The 14,558-nt window shown below is 46.7% G+C and overlaps 1 protein-coding gene across 2 annotated transcripts; it reads left to right on the top strand.

Moving 5' to 3' along the window:
• The first annotated feature begins 47 nt into the window (after positions 1-47).
• Positions 48-13,271, top strand: Pex13 (peroxisomal biogenesis factor 13). Of its 2 annotated transcripts, none has more exons than XM_077639580.1 (7): positions 48-327; positions 7,679-7,843; positions 7,933-8,119; positions 8,579-8,765; positions 9,150-9,338; positions 10,571-10,693; positions 12,971-13,271. In XM_077639580.1, exons 1-7 carry the CDS (start codon positions 239-241, stop codon positions 13,105-13,107), a joined length of 1,077 nt encoding a protein of 358 aa, XP_077495706.1. In that variant the 5' UTR covers positions 48-238; the 3' UTR covers positions 13,108-13,271. The 2 variants fall into 2 exon arrangements, with proteins under 2 accessions (XP_077495706.1, XP_077495705.1); XM_077639579.1 differs by lacking the exon at positions 48-327 and adding an exon at positions 6,655-6,775.
• The last annotated feature ends 1,287 nt before the right edge of the window (positions 13,272-14,558 follow it).

Here is a 14,558-nt window from a genome sequence, read left to right as displayed (position 1 = left end):
GATGGGAGACTGCGGCGGCGTTAAAGCCTGTTAAATCCGACCTGAATGTAAATATGGCAGCCGTGTTAATTGTTGCGGAAGAACTGTCTCGAACTGGCCTTGCTGGTGGTCAGACAAGCTGTCACCGCTGAGTCCGCTCTAATGATTCCCTGTTAGGTGCGCGAGCTCGGCGGGATCGCAGTGCAAGTGGCACCTGAAGGTCGACGCCCGTTTGCGCGAGGTGTTCGAGATCGCCGCAATGACGTCGCCGCGGAAACCTTGGGAGACGTGCTCTGCGGGTCGTCCGTCTTCCTCAACGATCGCAGGGCCAGTAAACAATTCGTCCTGGTGAGTGACCCGACAGCGCTTCTGCTTTTTAAAGAAACATAAATGTGACGGGAGCCCCGTTCTGCGGGTAGAAGCACAGATTTGTTTCGATCATGCTACATATCTCTCAAAAGCTTTGCGGCTGTTGAATCGTAATGGGCTCCTTGGCCGCTGACGTTGGAGGAAAAAAAAGAGCAGGTAATTTAATGAGATCCTCGCCTGAACGCGGTGTTGCGTAGCTGCCTCGGTATTATGCTGAGTCGTTGAAAGTAGCACGTGCACTACGAAGAAGCTGGAAGTGTTTGCAACGAAATCTGTGGTGTTTGACGAGCGAGGTGCTAGCCGTGCCACGGTTTAAGTTTCGGCAGGTGCTATGCGTGTGGACTTTAGGAGGAAGGCTGGAGAGGGGGTGCGATTCTGTGTCGCCTTGCGTGAGGCCTTTTGAACGACCTCACGCGCGTTCTATACGTAGAGGCCGCTTCCGGATCTGCTGAAGTGGAACCGAGCACCGACATACATGGGTTGCATTGTAGCGAAGCTGCGACGATTGTTGTTGTTGTGCCTACGCCGCAATAAACAGCGCAGTTTGCGGTATTAGGAATGGATGCACCGGTCTTGCGATTGCGTCTTCATACACGCCTGTATCCTCCCCTCTTGCACGTTGTACGGGCGCTGTCATAAGCTCCGTTACGGTCCTCCGTGCTTGCGTCGTGAGAGAGGCGCTGCCCTTGGCACAAGGTTGTGGGTTCGATTCCCAGCATATCTGTGAGGAGGAGGTAGCAGTCAACAGTGTGTATACATACACGTAGTAGTGAAAACGACGCGCCCAGTCTGTTTTGTTGTGGTCGAATTCCAAGTAACTTTGTCGAATCGGTTTTCGGTAACTGTGTCTCTGCGACACCGAGAGAGGACCACTAAAATTTTGAGGCGCGGTGGGAAAGAAGAAATGAAAATTTCTTATGCGTAAGCAGCCTGTGCCTTGCACTTCTCTTGCCACTTCATTCGGCCTTTGTGCTACACTTTTGTAACCTTTGTGTGCTTCTTCCACACACGATCGCTTCACTCTTGAGCTTACTGATTAATACTTTTTTCTCACCTAGTCTAGCAACATAACCTTGGCACTGGCAGTGAGGAAAGGGAACTGACTGTGTCTGTGCACTTATGCAAAGAAGTGGAGCGGCTGTGTCAGTGCACTTCACATAGATAAGGCAGGCAATGCCCAAGGTCACTGATACTTTAGGATAGAATCAAATGCACTCCCCAGTTTATGCAGGGGTGCTACACAGTGTTGTGCTACAACTTAAGAGGTCCTGCTCTGCTTTCTCCTTCTGTTCTAAAGTGGGAAAAGCTGCAAATAGTTATCATTGTGCGCATAAGCTTTGCAGGTGGTCATCCGCAGGTGTCAAACCGTTTGCAACAAACTCTTCCTGTAGCGACACTTTATTTTTCATTCTTTTTATTGTCCAATAATTTTTGTCTTTCCAGTGTCTGAAAAAACGTAAAAAGCACTGGACGGTTAGTAGCTGGCAGGGCAGGAGTAGCTGAAAGTCGTTGAGGGGCCCGAGGTAGCTGACCCCGGGTTAGGTTCTCCTGTCTCCGCCGGTCGGAGCCCATTGCGTTTGGTGGGTGGTCGGGCATCCCGTGAGCGGGGCCGCACCATTGGGAAATCTTGATGCCCTCCCTGTCCTGGCCAGGCAGGCCAGCAATGGAGTCAAGACATTCAAAGGATCAGAGCAAAAAACTCACTGTCCCCATTCCTATCCCTATGCCCATAACCCCTTTCCCGGCAACCATACAACCTATCTATTTCACCCATGCTCTCCGCTACCTCCCAGGGGAGTCCCCCTGGGCCCGCTCCCCCCCGCCTCATTTTTTCTATTTTTCCTACCTACGGGTGGTAAAATTACCATTGCACTTGGGCCTTTTCTTTTATCTTCAAATTGGATTAAGCCCGTTATACGTCATTGGTGCATGCAGGGGCTTATTATTTTTCAATCTTTTTAGGTTGCTGCAACCTAATATATGTCCTGCTACAACTCCGGAGGTATTTTTTGTGAAAAATGTCGCATCAAATTCTTAGATAATTTCAAAACGCACCTCTTTTCGAACTAAGACAGCGTAAGAACTTGCTTCTTTGAGTATTGGTCCCGACTTCAATAGCTCAATCGTTTCTCTCGAAGTGATGGTAATAAAAGAACTAAAAATTTGACAACTCTTTCTAGCGATATACACCTTTAAATGTTGCAAGTGGTGGTTCAGTTTTGGAACCAAGCATCTTGATGGGCAAAGTTACTAGTATTGAAATTCTCATGTAAATTCTTCTCCCATTCTCAAACATCACTGCTGTTAGAATTTAAGCTTCTTAAAGGTTATCTGCCTGAACCTGCACACAGCCATGCATTGCGAGTTGGGAAGATGTGCTTTGAAAAAAATTCACTTAATTAGAACGTAAAATGCATGCATATCACCCAGTCCGAATAATTTATATATGCCAAAATTTTAACAAATTAAAAGGAGCTGGATATTTTTTGACATAAAATGTTAACTTCACTTCAGAATTCAGTGATCCTTTTTTGCTGACAGAAATATTTTCTCAACACAACACTTTTGTGCTGTCCTACAAGTAGGACACTATAAGGAAATGCAGCAGCAGTTGCATGCAGTAAGACCTGAACCACTAGACATTGACTGTATGCCACATTTTTTCTTGTGCGTAGTAATGGTTTTGTCATGACAATGCACGAATATTGTTTGCTTTTCTTGCGGAATCACATTGTGTTCGATGCGGTCCAGTCTGCTCATTGCTTCCAAATCAGACTGGCGTCACTTTCTGAACACACGCAAGGCACAAAACTTTTATACAGCGATAATTTAGAGTTACTGCAGAAAAAAATGATGCCCTACATATAGCACACTAGGCTTGTGTGAGCTAGTAAGTGCTTTGTGCTTTGATTCATCTGGGTTACTCAATGCCGGTGAGTGGCAAGTGGAAGTTAATGTACTGATATTAACCATGCATTAAATGCAATGACAGGGTGAACGGTACAGCGCCATGGGTAGCCATGTGGTTGCATGGTATGTAACATGCAGCTCAGGGAGAGAGTGAAGCACATTTCTTGACAAACTGTCGCGCACATTTTTTGTGGTCGTCGAGACTGGTTCTTTTTCTTGTTTTCTTCTACTGTGAAGTACCTCTGACTGACCGTGTGCTAGGTACGTGACTCTAAAACAAAGCAGTGAATCGTCAGGTGTTTGACTTTCTGTTGACACGTGAGTGACATTGACTTAATGTCCCTTGACGTGTACTAGGCTCTGCTTTTGCTTGTAGGGCACAGCTACAGTGACGTGCTTCTATGGCGCCACATACATCAGCCATGCATATGTCTATTGAGGCAAAAGCGTTTCTTGGCTCATGAGTGTGCGCAAGACCTGTCCGCAGGAAACGTGTACAAGAAGTGTCTGCTCCTCCTGTCAATAAAACAAAATGAAAAAATACAAATAGAATTGGAAATAAATTAAAGCAAAAATAATAAAAAAAACTGAAATAAAAATCTAGGAATGAAACATAAAATACAAATAAAACAAAATATATATGCATATAAAAATGAAAAATGAGGGAGAAAGAGAGGACAGGGAAAGAATTTTGCATTTCCGCTCACTAGCAGACTTAAGTGCAAATGAATTTTTTTTTTTCTTACAGTCGGTGTTTCTTTTTACATAGGCAGCAGCTGCAGCATCATAAGCCAGTGTTGGCATGTGTAGAGTTCATTTATTTGAAGTACAGAGCACTGTGTGTTTTAGAATCCTGGGCTTGTTCAGCTCAGAAGGTAAAGGCAATTCAGGTCCTTAAAGGTGAAGTTGCGCAATTTTGAAATTGAAAATTGGTTTTTGGGGAAAGGAAATGGCGCAGCGTCTGTCTCACATATCGGCGGACACCTGAACCGTGCCGTAAGGGAAGGGATAACGGAGGGACTACGAGAAGAAAGGGAAAAACAGGTGCCGAAGTGGAGGGTTCCGGAATAATTTCGACCACCTAGGGATCTTTAACGTGCACTTACATCGTAGAGCACACGGGCGCCTTAGAGTTTCGCCTCCATCGAAACTCTGCCGCTGCGGTCGGGTTCGAACCCCAGTACTCCGGATCAGTAGCCGAACGCCCGGGCCTCTTCGATTATCCGCCTCTGGCAGCCCGTAGCGCGGCACCATGCGCTCGATTTTCTCGGGCTGCTCTGCGCACTTCCGGTGGCTGCCCAGAACGCGTTCGTTTTTCTCTGGCTTGGCGGTTTCGGGCTGCCAGCGGGCAGCCAGGCTCGCCAGGACGATTTTGTGCTGGCAGCGCTCGGGCAACTAGCAGACGACGGAGCGGTGGTATGGTAGCGGGAAGCGCGCGCGGCCATTTTGATATGGACTAGAATGACCTCGGTTCTTCATGCCATGTTTTGCGCGATGCGTGCGCTTGTCTCGACTAGACCACGGTGCATATCGTCCGTGTTGTCAGCAATGGCACCTTTTGCGGAAGTTCTCGCTGTTTATCTATTTGTTTTGCGTACATGTGCGTGATCGCAGTTCGATCGTCTCACCACCTCACAAGCACAAATGATCGCTTTATATTACGATCGTATATACTTCTAATTTACAAAATATTTCGGCTGTTAATTTCGTGTGCCCGGCTGATGTTGCGATGGTGTTCGAGGCCTTTCACGAGAGCGGCCGCGGATTCCAGCTCCGAGCATGCGCTCAGACGCGCGCATATATGCATGTGCCGAGCGTGTTTGGCGAGGTGTTAGTTGCGCGCGATACAAGAAAGCTTGGTCTTCATTACGTTCTGTGTAGTGGGAAGGTGGATATAGTTTGAGAAACGCTTGATTGATTGGAACATGTCCTTTATTGAAAGCCCTCACGAGCACATTGCTCGAGTGATACAGGCAGACGATCGAGGAGAATGCCGATTCTGCCGTCGCCAACTGTCGTACAGCTTGACGCTTGGACCTTCTGCCACAAACACTTCAAATATCTGAGAAGTACCCTACGCATGCATCTCCTCGCGGTTGGCTCATTAAAGAGATAAAAAGGATTTCCCAGCGCGGATAATCATGCACGCATGCACACGCAGTACGTGAGGCGCCGGCACTGTCTCAGCTGAAAGACGTTAGATTGCGATTGCTCATCGCATGATTTTGAGGATTTCTCGAAGCTCACACAGCACACTGTGCACCGAAGGCACACGGTAGCGTTGTCGTCGCCGACGTTTACGGTTGCGACCACGATCAGTTGTTTGTTCTGCAGTCTGCGGCAGCCCTCAATAACTTCAGGTCGTTGTTTTTGGTCTCAAGGAGCCTATTTCTGCCGTACGCGCGCGTAGCAACGAGACGCAGCAGAACGCGAAGCTATGCAGAGCATCTGTCCTCCGTGATCCGTGTCAAGCTTGTCGCTGTGATTGCCGGCAGGCTAGTTCCGTTGGCGCGTGTTTCCAAAGACCCGAAGCTGCGCGCGTGGCCGCCAGGCCATGTGACCATGATGCGCTTTCCTGTATGGGCGAACTTGCTGGCTGCCAGAGCGCGGTAAATCGAAGAGGCCCCCTTGGCACTCAGCTGAATTTCACCGACATGCCACTGTCGATCGCACTAGGTTTGACAGTTTCCGAAACCGAAACTACGCGGTGTGAAAAGGTCATCTTATTATTTCGCACGCTAGTTAGTGATTGCGTGGGCTCGTTCCCACCGAAAAAATGCCATCACAAATTTCATATTTGTACCCATTCAAAGTATAGCGGTACTTGCTTCTTAGTTGCGTTTTTACTGCTGAAGAAAAGCCTAATTTGGGATGCTGATTGCGATAGATTTGCGCTCAAGTCAGTCGAGCTGCCGTTTGCTTGGTTTGGTGCTGGAACCTGAAAGCTCAGCTCCTGTGAGCAGATGTGAAAAGGCCTTTTAGCACGCGTTAGTGTCAAACGTGACGGCGGCTTTTCAGTGAGTTTTGTTCTTGCGGTCGCCGTCGCATGCGGCCGGAGAGAGATTCGAGCACGCTCGAGGGCCAGGAACCGGAAGTATCGGCATTTCTCCTTCGGTGGGTGTAATTCAGCTATTGCCCGTTTGTTTTTACAAATCTAGAGCGCATATTTCGTGTCCGCCTAGGAACGAATGATCGCCACCATAGGGTTTCTTACTATTAAAAGTAAGAAACTTATTACTAATAATAAGAAACTCTATGCTTGCCACCATCCTCATCATCATAATCATTAGTAGAGACATGGAGGAAGTTCTTTCCTTCCTCCTTGAGTAGAGATTTCTAATGTATATGGTGGAGACACACAACGGCGGGCCCTGGTATTATCGTCGTCTTTGTTGTCTTTGTTGTTCAAGACACTGACGACGATGGATGATCCCGAAACGCCTTGCGACTTCACCTTAGGATACAAATTGCAGTTTCCGAATGCAGCAGGCACGTTTTATTTGGTTCCCGCACAGGGGTAAGTGGCACCACGGTTGAGATTTCTGAATATTCGGGCCTAACGGTAATCCATCAGAACCACTATCGTGTCACGTCGAAGCGGCGCGTGTTTTGCGCGCGCAAAGCGTCACTACCGCCCGTGATGCCAGTTGGCCGTTTCGACTTCGGACCCGCGCAGACTGTTTCTGACAGCCATAGAAAGTTCACCGTATTGACTGGCATCACCCGATGACCGTGATACGCGGAATATCGCGCCTCCACTTGACGAGTCTCGTTCGCCTGTCAGTATATTGAGGTCGTCTCACGCCGTTAGAGGTGACACGATGCGTGTCTGTACCCAAGTGCTCCAGTTAGAGCTAGTTTGCGTTGGTCTCAAGCGCTGCGCCAGCATACACTCATTTTTCAATTTCGTTTTGGCCTTTCGAAGTTCGGAGACAAATCCCGAAGCCGCCATTTTCAGCTTTCAAGATAGGCTTAACGGTTGGTGCTTCGTTAAGCCTTGAGCAAATGAAGCTCCGTTGTGGCACGTGTATTGTAGGTAATTTTAAGGAACTCTCTGGGTCTTTGCATTGCGCTTTTCATTACCAATGATTTTTCTCCTGAAATTGTTTCTTAGCTTCTTATTTATCTGTTCATTTGCCACTGCTATATTGTCAGCGGTCAGCAACCTCCTTTAGTGTTTCTAGTCATCGTTTTTTGTACCATATTTGTTGTATATGCGTGCTAAAAAATTGTGCGACATTGGGTGACGTTTGTGTGCTATCCCATGCATTTTATATCATCCCTCCATATGTAATGGCCTTTTGGCCTTTAAGGATATAATGAATTATGATGGTACTTGTAGTGCTCAATACCTACAGAGCCGTGTCTGCTGTTTCCACAAACTTGCTGTACAGCTAACTGAAAGGAATGAGCTTTGCAGGGACGACAACCTCAGCGGCGATGGCGCTCTGCCAAATGGTCCCATTGGCCAGCCTAGCCTGGGCACCTCTGTGCCACCAGCCATACCACCGAGAGTAAGCCAGCAGCCACTCAGAGTTGGCTCCGGATTTGGTTATGGCTCGCCTTATGGGTCACAAATCTCTCCGTGAGTTCTTTTCCTGCCTCTTTAGTGCTAGCAATCTTCTTCGGATGCCTCAGACTGGTTTTCATGGACACCCCATTCCCCTTGTGCAGATTGTATAATCGGTATGGATATGGAGGTGGTGGCTATGGATATGGCAGCGGCTACTTCGGGACTGGTGGCCTGTATGGAACAGGTGGCTTGTACGGGACAAGTGGTTCATATGGAGCCGGACCCCTGCAGCAGCTGGCCGAGGAAAGCACCAGGGGTGCCTTCCACTCAGTCGAAGCAGTAGTTCAGGTGAGGTCCTCTGACTTGGCGAACCACCCAGAATGCCAACGTTGTTTAGTAAGCGGGCCCAAAGGTTGAAACACACAGAATGCCGGCTGTTAGTGAATAAAGTGTGAAGTGCTGCTTTTGGATTTATTTTGCATCATGGGCTTCACAACAGGATTTAAAAAGCTATGACATGAAATTTTGGAGTGAATATATTATTATGATTGGCTTGCTACATGTGTCATTGACTTCCTCTATATCAACATCAGCTATTGTCTCGAACATGTTTTGCCTTGATATTCAGGCTTGTAGGCCAGCAGATCTTTAACTATGTTAGCCAGCTCTCTGGCACTGCTGTTTCAGGCTCTTGATATAGAGCCTTGCCTTGAGTTTTGTTTTTGTTTTTTTTTTTGAAGATTTGCTTTGGAACTGAAGCTTTGATTTCTAGGGTGTGTGCGTCGTCTGTTTTTCAACTCGTCGCAGGCATTCGCCTCAGTGAGCCTTCTGCTGGAATCAACATACCAGGCGTTGCACAGCTCGTTTAGGGCCGTGGTAGGTGTGGCGGACCAGTTTGGAAGGCTTCGGCTGCACCTGGCTCAAACGCTGTCGGCCCTGGCCCTGGTGCGCTCCTTGCGATGGCTGTTTCTCCGGGCCTGGGCACTGTTAAGAGGCAAGTGTCCTGCTAGTACCACTGCTGCATTGATGAGATTTTTTTTTCTATCAGTTTTACCTTTTTATGCAGCCATGAACCCACCCACCTTGCACTGGTGTGGGGGTGTGCTAGGCTTATTGGGTGGTCAGCATAGCATGGCAGGTAGATGGGTCACTGCAGGTGGTGACTGATGGATAGCAGGTGCTGTTATTACAGGATGAGTGCAAATATATGCATGTGATATGAAATTAGAGGGTGTTGCTTGCTTTTCAATAGAGTTCTGAGGTCAACTGACGGTGCCTACTGTGGGTGCTATATGGATCCTGTCTCAGTTCCTCCTCCATTTGCTGCGTCCTGCAGTTTCAGTCGGGTTTGCTGAGCTGTTGCCATGTGCCCTTGCAGGGCGCCGTGGTGACCTGGCTGAGACTGCCTGGAGCCAGGCGAGCAGTGCCGGCGGGCCATTACCTGTACCGTCGGCCCCTCCCTCAGGGGATGGCTCAGGCTCTTCTTGGCCCATCGTGGCATTCTTCGGCTTTGTTGTTGGTGCACCATGGCTCCTCTGGAGGATCTTTGCGGCAGCTGCCCGCAGGGGTAAGCAAACGTCTGCCATGCTCTGAGAGACTTGTTCCCACCAGGTGTTGTTATTTACTTGTTTATTAATCAATTATACCTCAAAGGCCCCGTAACCTGGGCATCACATAAGGTTGAGCGTAAGCATGGCTGAAATGTTGCTAGATGGGAAGACATGGATGATGGACTTCTGTTTCGTGCTGACGATGTATACACCTTTTCTTTTTTTATGTTTATTTACCACATTTGCAGATTTTGTAAACAAGGTTGTCACTTTTGCAAGCATAGTCACCAGACAGACCCCCTGTGCCAGCTCACCTATTTTTGCTACTGAGATTCAAAGGACAGTGAATTGATTGCATTTGTTTAGGTGTAAACAAGTCTGATTTGAAGCTTTTATTTTTTTTGCATGTCTTGAAGCCAGCCTGTTTTCTAGCAGCTTTTAGCCCTGGAATCTCTAGGATCTACGATTGTTCCTGGAAAAATAAAGTGAATTAAATGTGCTGTGCACATCTCATTTTGATATTTCAGAATTTTCATTGCATACAATCTACAGCCTTGTAGTATGGCTTGGGAGCTCAGTGCATGTTGCCTCTTTCCTTTTGTGTGCATCTGGCTCTGATGTCTTTTTCATGACAAACTGCTTCTGAAAATGTGCTCATTGCCAAATGCCACATTTTTGAGCTATTTTTACCTGTTCCACGCTTCTGTCTGCTGGTTGTCTTGAGAGTGTGTTTGGTTGCTGGAAATGATTCATTTTAACTCGGTTTGTTTGAAATGCCAGATAATTTGTAGAATTTCTGTGGCCCCATAATTTGTAATGTAAATTTTCCCAGCTAATTGGAACCAGTAGCTTGCATAGGCTCAGTCAATTCGAAGACCAGCATGACAGAATTTCGGGTGGCTGGCAGGGACGTCATAACGATGAGTCCAAACGAGTTCCCGCTGTAGGAAGTTACTCGTTAAACACCTGCAGCTTGTTGAGTGCAATGGCGGTGATGGAAATGTGCTGGAAGTGGTCGAACAGTGTGTAGCACTTGCCTTTCTAGTTTTGCTCTGAATTTGAAAACCCGCTTGACTTGAATATTTCATGCGATCCAACTTCGAAATAATAAGGCTCTACTGTATGCAACTTTGAAGAATAGCGAACATGCATCTTGAGTAGCACATGTTTCATACACACACGACGTAGAACAAACTACACCCGTTGATGGCACTGTTGATCAGTGTGCCCTCGTTTCTCTTCGCTGCAGAGACACGGTGGGCACTCGGTGTAGACGACCACTTTGTGGGCGTGGCCCAGTACGACTTCCAGGCTGAGGGACCCAACGAGCTTGACCTCACTGCTGGACAGGAACTGCGCCTCGCTCCCAAGGGTGAGGAGGGGGAGATACCAATATCCTTTAGCCAATCCTTACCTGCAGCTATTAGCATTTTGGTCTCATACTGGTTTTAACACTTAGTGTGGAAGGAACACGGCACCAAGTTCATCTTCTTATGAATTCTCGCAAACAAACCAAGGGTGGGAAGGGACATGCAAGAGTGATGCAAAGTCTGTACATTTCGATGATGCTTGACCTTGATGATTCAAGACTGTGGTTATCTGTGGTTATATAGGTCTTTACTTATTCTATTACTCATACAGTGCTATTTTTACTGCATTAGTAGTATAGGCCTCTTTCGTTGAAAAATCCGCAGTCTGTCTCTCTCTCTCTCCTTGTGTATGTGTGTGTGCGTGAAGCCTCCACCCAGGCACCCATAAAAATGCATCTCCCATCTACGAATCACCTCTGTCTAGAAGCCCATGCAGTAACAGAACGAAAAAGCGGCAGTGAAATCAAACTCAAAGGCACAGTGGGAAGAAAAGCAAAATGTATAACCAGTACTGCTAATTCAGGTTTGTTGCATGACATCGCATGATCGCCACTGCATTTTTTTAGTATCCAGTACAAACAAGCGAAATAAGGCTGCTAAAGAAAAAAGTATAGTGTGATTTAGTGAAACACAGTAAAGACAAAGTATAATTAACAGTGCAAAAAAAAAAACTGAGTTTCCCCTCAGGAGCCCCACACTAATTTTCACAAGTGGGTGTTCCCACATATGACAGTTTACCAAAAGGAGATGGCTGGGCTCGCACTAGAAGAGTTGGTAGGCTAGAGGATGAGTGCCACGGATGTGGGCATTAGGTATGTAACCCATTGGTCGCATAAAAAGCCATGCACTGTTGCTTGTAATTGTTCAAAGCAGGTGGTTGGCCATCTTGTTCTCATCACGTGTGATATGTCGGAAAGCACACTTGCGGAACTTCAAGCGAGGTCTGAGCTTAGCAGCATCTGAATGTCATCAGTTCACGCAGTAAACTATGAAGAAAATGGAGAGGACGGCTTTTGTACTGTACTTAAAATTCGGTCTGCAGATGATCCGCTCAGATACTGCGGTTTTGCAACAGTCGGATTTATGAGTCGGCACAGCATTCAGTCACTGCCGATTGTTCAGAAATGCTCGAATAGTATCAATTTAACATATCGAAAATGAACCGACTAACAAACATATTTAATTCATATTTGAAGTTTAGAATGTTCACACACCTCTAGTTCTCAGTCATTCTCATGGTGCTTCAACAAGCTGCATTATGCTAAGATATTCATAGTATGAAAATCTATGCTACACAGTGTTTGCAATCTTACTGCAGTCGAGAGAAATCTGTCTGGTCAGCCATGACAATGTGATGAAACAAAGAAAGCAGCCACTGACCATAGTTGAAATTATAAGAGGTGTTCCAAGACTGCTGCGAGTTTCTTGTTCATAACAGGGTACCAGGACTGGTTACATATTTATGTGCAAAGGATATGTAATGATTTGACAGTGGTGGTTATTATGGCATATTCTTCGCATATAAAAGTTATGGTGTGCACTTAACTCTCCTTACGCGTGGAAATGCAAAAGTTGTGCGCGGTCCGCCATCTGAATTTGCATCTTGGGGCATGGCTGAGCTGGCGTCCACAGCGGCGCTATGCATGCGCCATCTGCTGAGTTAGTGTCATACATTGCAAAGGGGGTTTAAGGTGGATGCCTCATGATGGAGCTATGACACGCCACGCAAGAAGTAAATTTACCAGAAATGCACTTTCGTGCTTGGTTATTTGCAACATCTGTAATTTATCTGCTCATAATTGCTCGTGTACGCCTCAGATACGTTTCTAAGACAACTCTGCATTCACTAGACGCACCTTTATTCCGCTGCAAACGTTGAACCATCGCGGTGCAGTTGAAATGTCCCATCTCGCACGTCCGGGTTCGATTCCCGCCTAGACCTTAATTTCCTGTTCTTACGTTTTTTCATTGACAGTTCGTGCCTTGTTGGATTCTGGTTGGAACTAGGGATTGGATTGTGGATTAGGGTTTGGTTTATTGAATTATGTTTTTGATTATGGACTAGCTTGTTGGATGGCTATGGAGTGGTGAAAGTGTGGTGCACTCATGAGGCAAGAAATGCCTTCTCTTTAATATGGAAGCTGTCTTATCTTCCTTTTTGTGAGCAAGAAACCCACAGTTGTTTTCAAATGTGTCAAGTGTTGACTATGCTCAACGACTGCTTCTTCATTTCAATGTGCGTATAACCGTGGTGACTTTATTTCTAACATGTGCCGCAGAGCTGCAGCCCCGGGTACGTGGCTGGCTGCTGGCCAGTGTAGATGGTAGCCGTGTTGGCCTCGTGCCAGCAAACTACGTCAAAGTGCTCGGACAACGGTCGCCCAGCAAGGACACAACTGCAGCAGCAGCAGTCTGAGCCACCACCTCCCTGATTTCCACTTCGATGTCACTCTTCCACTGTTGTCTTTTTCTCTCTGTACATAGCATACAGGTGTTTAAAAATGAGTAGAAACAAGTGGTTTCTGCTATTTTGTCAAATGTTCGATATTAAATAAAGGGACGATGAAACTGTTCTGAAGATTTCCAGTATAAATGTGTTCGATGAATAGAATGAATTCTTTCGAGCATTCACACTAGGTAACAGTCCTTGGAAGCCAGCAATATATTAATTTTTAAAATCCACAGATTGATTGACGACTACATATTGGCGGGTTTTAAATAACTATTTTTCAAGAATGTATATGTCGTGGGTGTCGGTGATGTCATGGTGAGCGACAGGCCACCAGATGCTGCCATTCGCTGCATTCACGACATAACTGGTGTAGTACTTCTATTATGGGGACGTCATCTTCGTTGTCGCCGGGCTGAAGGAGAGAACAACGTATGTGTGCCACCACCTCAGGTGAGCCCGTGCGCTGGTCGAGTCCGATGAGCCCGCTAATGAGTCACTGCTGCCGTTGCCAGCATTCAGCAGCAGGTTTCAACATATCTTGCTTGTAGGGTTCGAAGCCCATCGCGGTGGTCACTTTTAAGAAATGCCTTGAGCTTGGACTCCACGATGCGCTCGCAATGACAGCGGTAAAAGGGACACAAGCGATTATACTGACGGGCAGGTAAATTAGTGCGGCCATCAGAAGTAGAAAAACCGGGCTTGAATGCATGATGTATTATGGGTGAGGCACAATCCCAATCTGTTTTCAGAGAAAGAGCATCATTTTTAATCGGTGTATGCTAGTTCAGAAATTGCAGTGAGGTGACTAGTGATGGAATACCGTACCTGTCGCTCGTCGGCTTTACTTAACCTCGCTAAATATTTCAAAGTCCCTCTAAGCCAATCTAATAGTGAACTGAAGGATGTGGATAGGTGTCCCACATTCAGTTGTGTTTTCATCACTAAGCTTAGCACTTCGGGCATCAGACTTCTAAGTGATGCACCCAGACCCAACAGTGGGTTGTTGCGCTCCATGTAAGACTTTCTCATGAGCTAGCCTGTACATGAACTTTGGATTAAGTGTATGCTTGACTGATGTAGACGGAGAAAGCACACAGGTGACAGGATGGGTGCAACTTGTAACTTAAATGATGACACATGAAGCCAGGCATTCATCAAAGAGGCTGGTGCAGGCATGCAAAAGGAAACTCCCAAGATCCTTTACTGCACTATAGCAGGGTCTTGGAGGTATAAACAACCATGAGGAATAAACCTTTTATGCTTCATTTATAACCTGCTGCTAAGCTGACTTCCCACTGGAAATGAAGTTGTGGTCTAATATATAGGCCAGCTGACTCAACCTTCTCTTTGTAACCTGCTTACTCTGCCCGCTACAATTGCGACATGCTCACTACCCAACAGATTAGAAATTCACA

Source organism: Amblyomma americanum, chromosome 10, assembly GCF_052857255.1.
Source record: "Amblyomma americanum isolate KBUSLIRL-KWMA chromosome 10, ASM5285725v1, whole genome shotgun sequence".
NCBI classification, from domain to species: domain Eukaryota; kingdom Metazoa; phylum Arthropoda; class Arachnida; order Ixodida; family Ixodidae; genus Amblyomma; species Amblyomma americanum.
The sequence above is the reverse complement of the archived record's forward strand: the minus strand, read 5'-3'. Positions and strand labels throughout refer to the sequence as shown.